The sequence below is a fragment of the Leishmania donovani genome, chromosome 16 (genome assembly GCF_000227135.1).
Source record: "Leishmania donovani BPK282A1 complete genome, chromosome 16".
Lineage (NCBI taxonomy): Eukaryota > Euglenozoa > Kinetoplastea > Trypanosomatida > Trypanosomatidae > Leishmania > Leishmania donovani.
Window position 1 is genome coordinate 388,856 of NC_018243.1, and position 1,236 is coordinate 390,091.

Consider the following 1,236-nt stretch of genomic DNA (forward strand, 5'->3'; position numbering starts at 1 on the left):
TACCGACCCACCCACTCGCTTCCACACGCACACATAAACAGAGAGAAAGAGGCGCACATTAGCCCGAGAATTAGAAACTGAAAGCACCGCCGTCAGCGCGTGCCATCTCCATCACGGCGTGGAGAGAGACATACAGAGGAGCGAAGCAGCCTTTCCCTCCCCCTCCTTCTGTGGGCGTGCGTGCCCTCCAGCGTGTTTGAGCGCAGAGCCCATACCAACGAGAACGCCATTGAAGGCGTCAACGACGGCCGCTGCTGTTATCCAGTGAAGGACACGTACATACGCATGTATGCACATAAATAGAGGCTAAGGGTGCACCCCCTTCCTTTACCCCCAGATCGTCTAGTGATGATGCAGGAACAGCAGCATCCACGTCCTCGAGGCACTCGCGGTACCTCAGAGGGTGTTTACGTGAGCTCGGGCGTCAGTATGGCTCACCATGCGTCCCGTGCACTCCTCCGCAGGCGCCTCGGAGCAGGGAAGCGCTCTCGCGCCATCGCGGGCGCCCTTCTGGCGCTCTTTTTCTTCATCTACTTCCTCGCTTACCGCATGAGAGGTGGCACATTAATTGAGGATCTGGAAGTGCGTGGCGATGGGATCAATAAGCAAGGAGGTCCCAACTACACGAGTGTCACTGAGCCGTCTTCCGCGACAACAGTTGCTGCTGTTGCCACCACCACGGAAGCGCCGTTCCTTTCTCCGACTGCCACCGAACCACCCGCTCGATCTCAGGTGTCGCCAACGATGACGACCACAATCTCTGCTCCACCTGCCCCACCTCCCGCAACGGGTTACAAGAACACCCTAGACTCACAGGATCGGCGAACGGCGCGGCCAGCGCCCGTTTTCGAAGACGCCGCGAGGCAGTACGAAGAGGGCGAGTACGTCCCAGAGGAGCCGCACCTCCTGCCTGGGCTGCAGATCCAGCGACGCACCTTCACGCCGGCGGAGCTGCTTGAGCGCTTCGGCGACACGGACATCATCTACAGCTTCGTCAACGGCAGCGAGGCGAACCACTGCTACCGCAAAGTCATGTCGATGTGGTGCTTACCAAAAATACGGCACCTGGAAAACGCGACGTACTGGGAGGGCGGTCGCCTCCCTCCTGCGTGGCAGAGCATGATGGCGAGCAACACGCCGACGTGCCTGCCTCCCTACCTGCGAAATGCGTACGCCGACATTCACTCGACGCGCGACTTCGTCGCCATGGTGGCGGGTAACGCACGGCCTGGCATT

General features: G+C 60.0%; 1 protein-coding gene across 1 annotated transcript; it reads left to right on the top strand.

Annotated features, from left to right (window-relative positions):
* Window positions 1-348: 348 nt before the first annotated feature.
* Window positions 349-1,236, top strand: LDBPK_161060 (hypothetical protein, conserved; the record flags this gene model as incomplete). Its single annotated transcript, XM_003859745.1, has 1 exon — window positions 349-1,236. A coding segment is annotated over one exon (888 nt), but the record flags the coding sequence as incomplete, so codon positions are not given.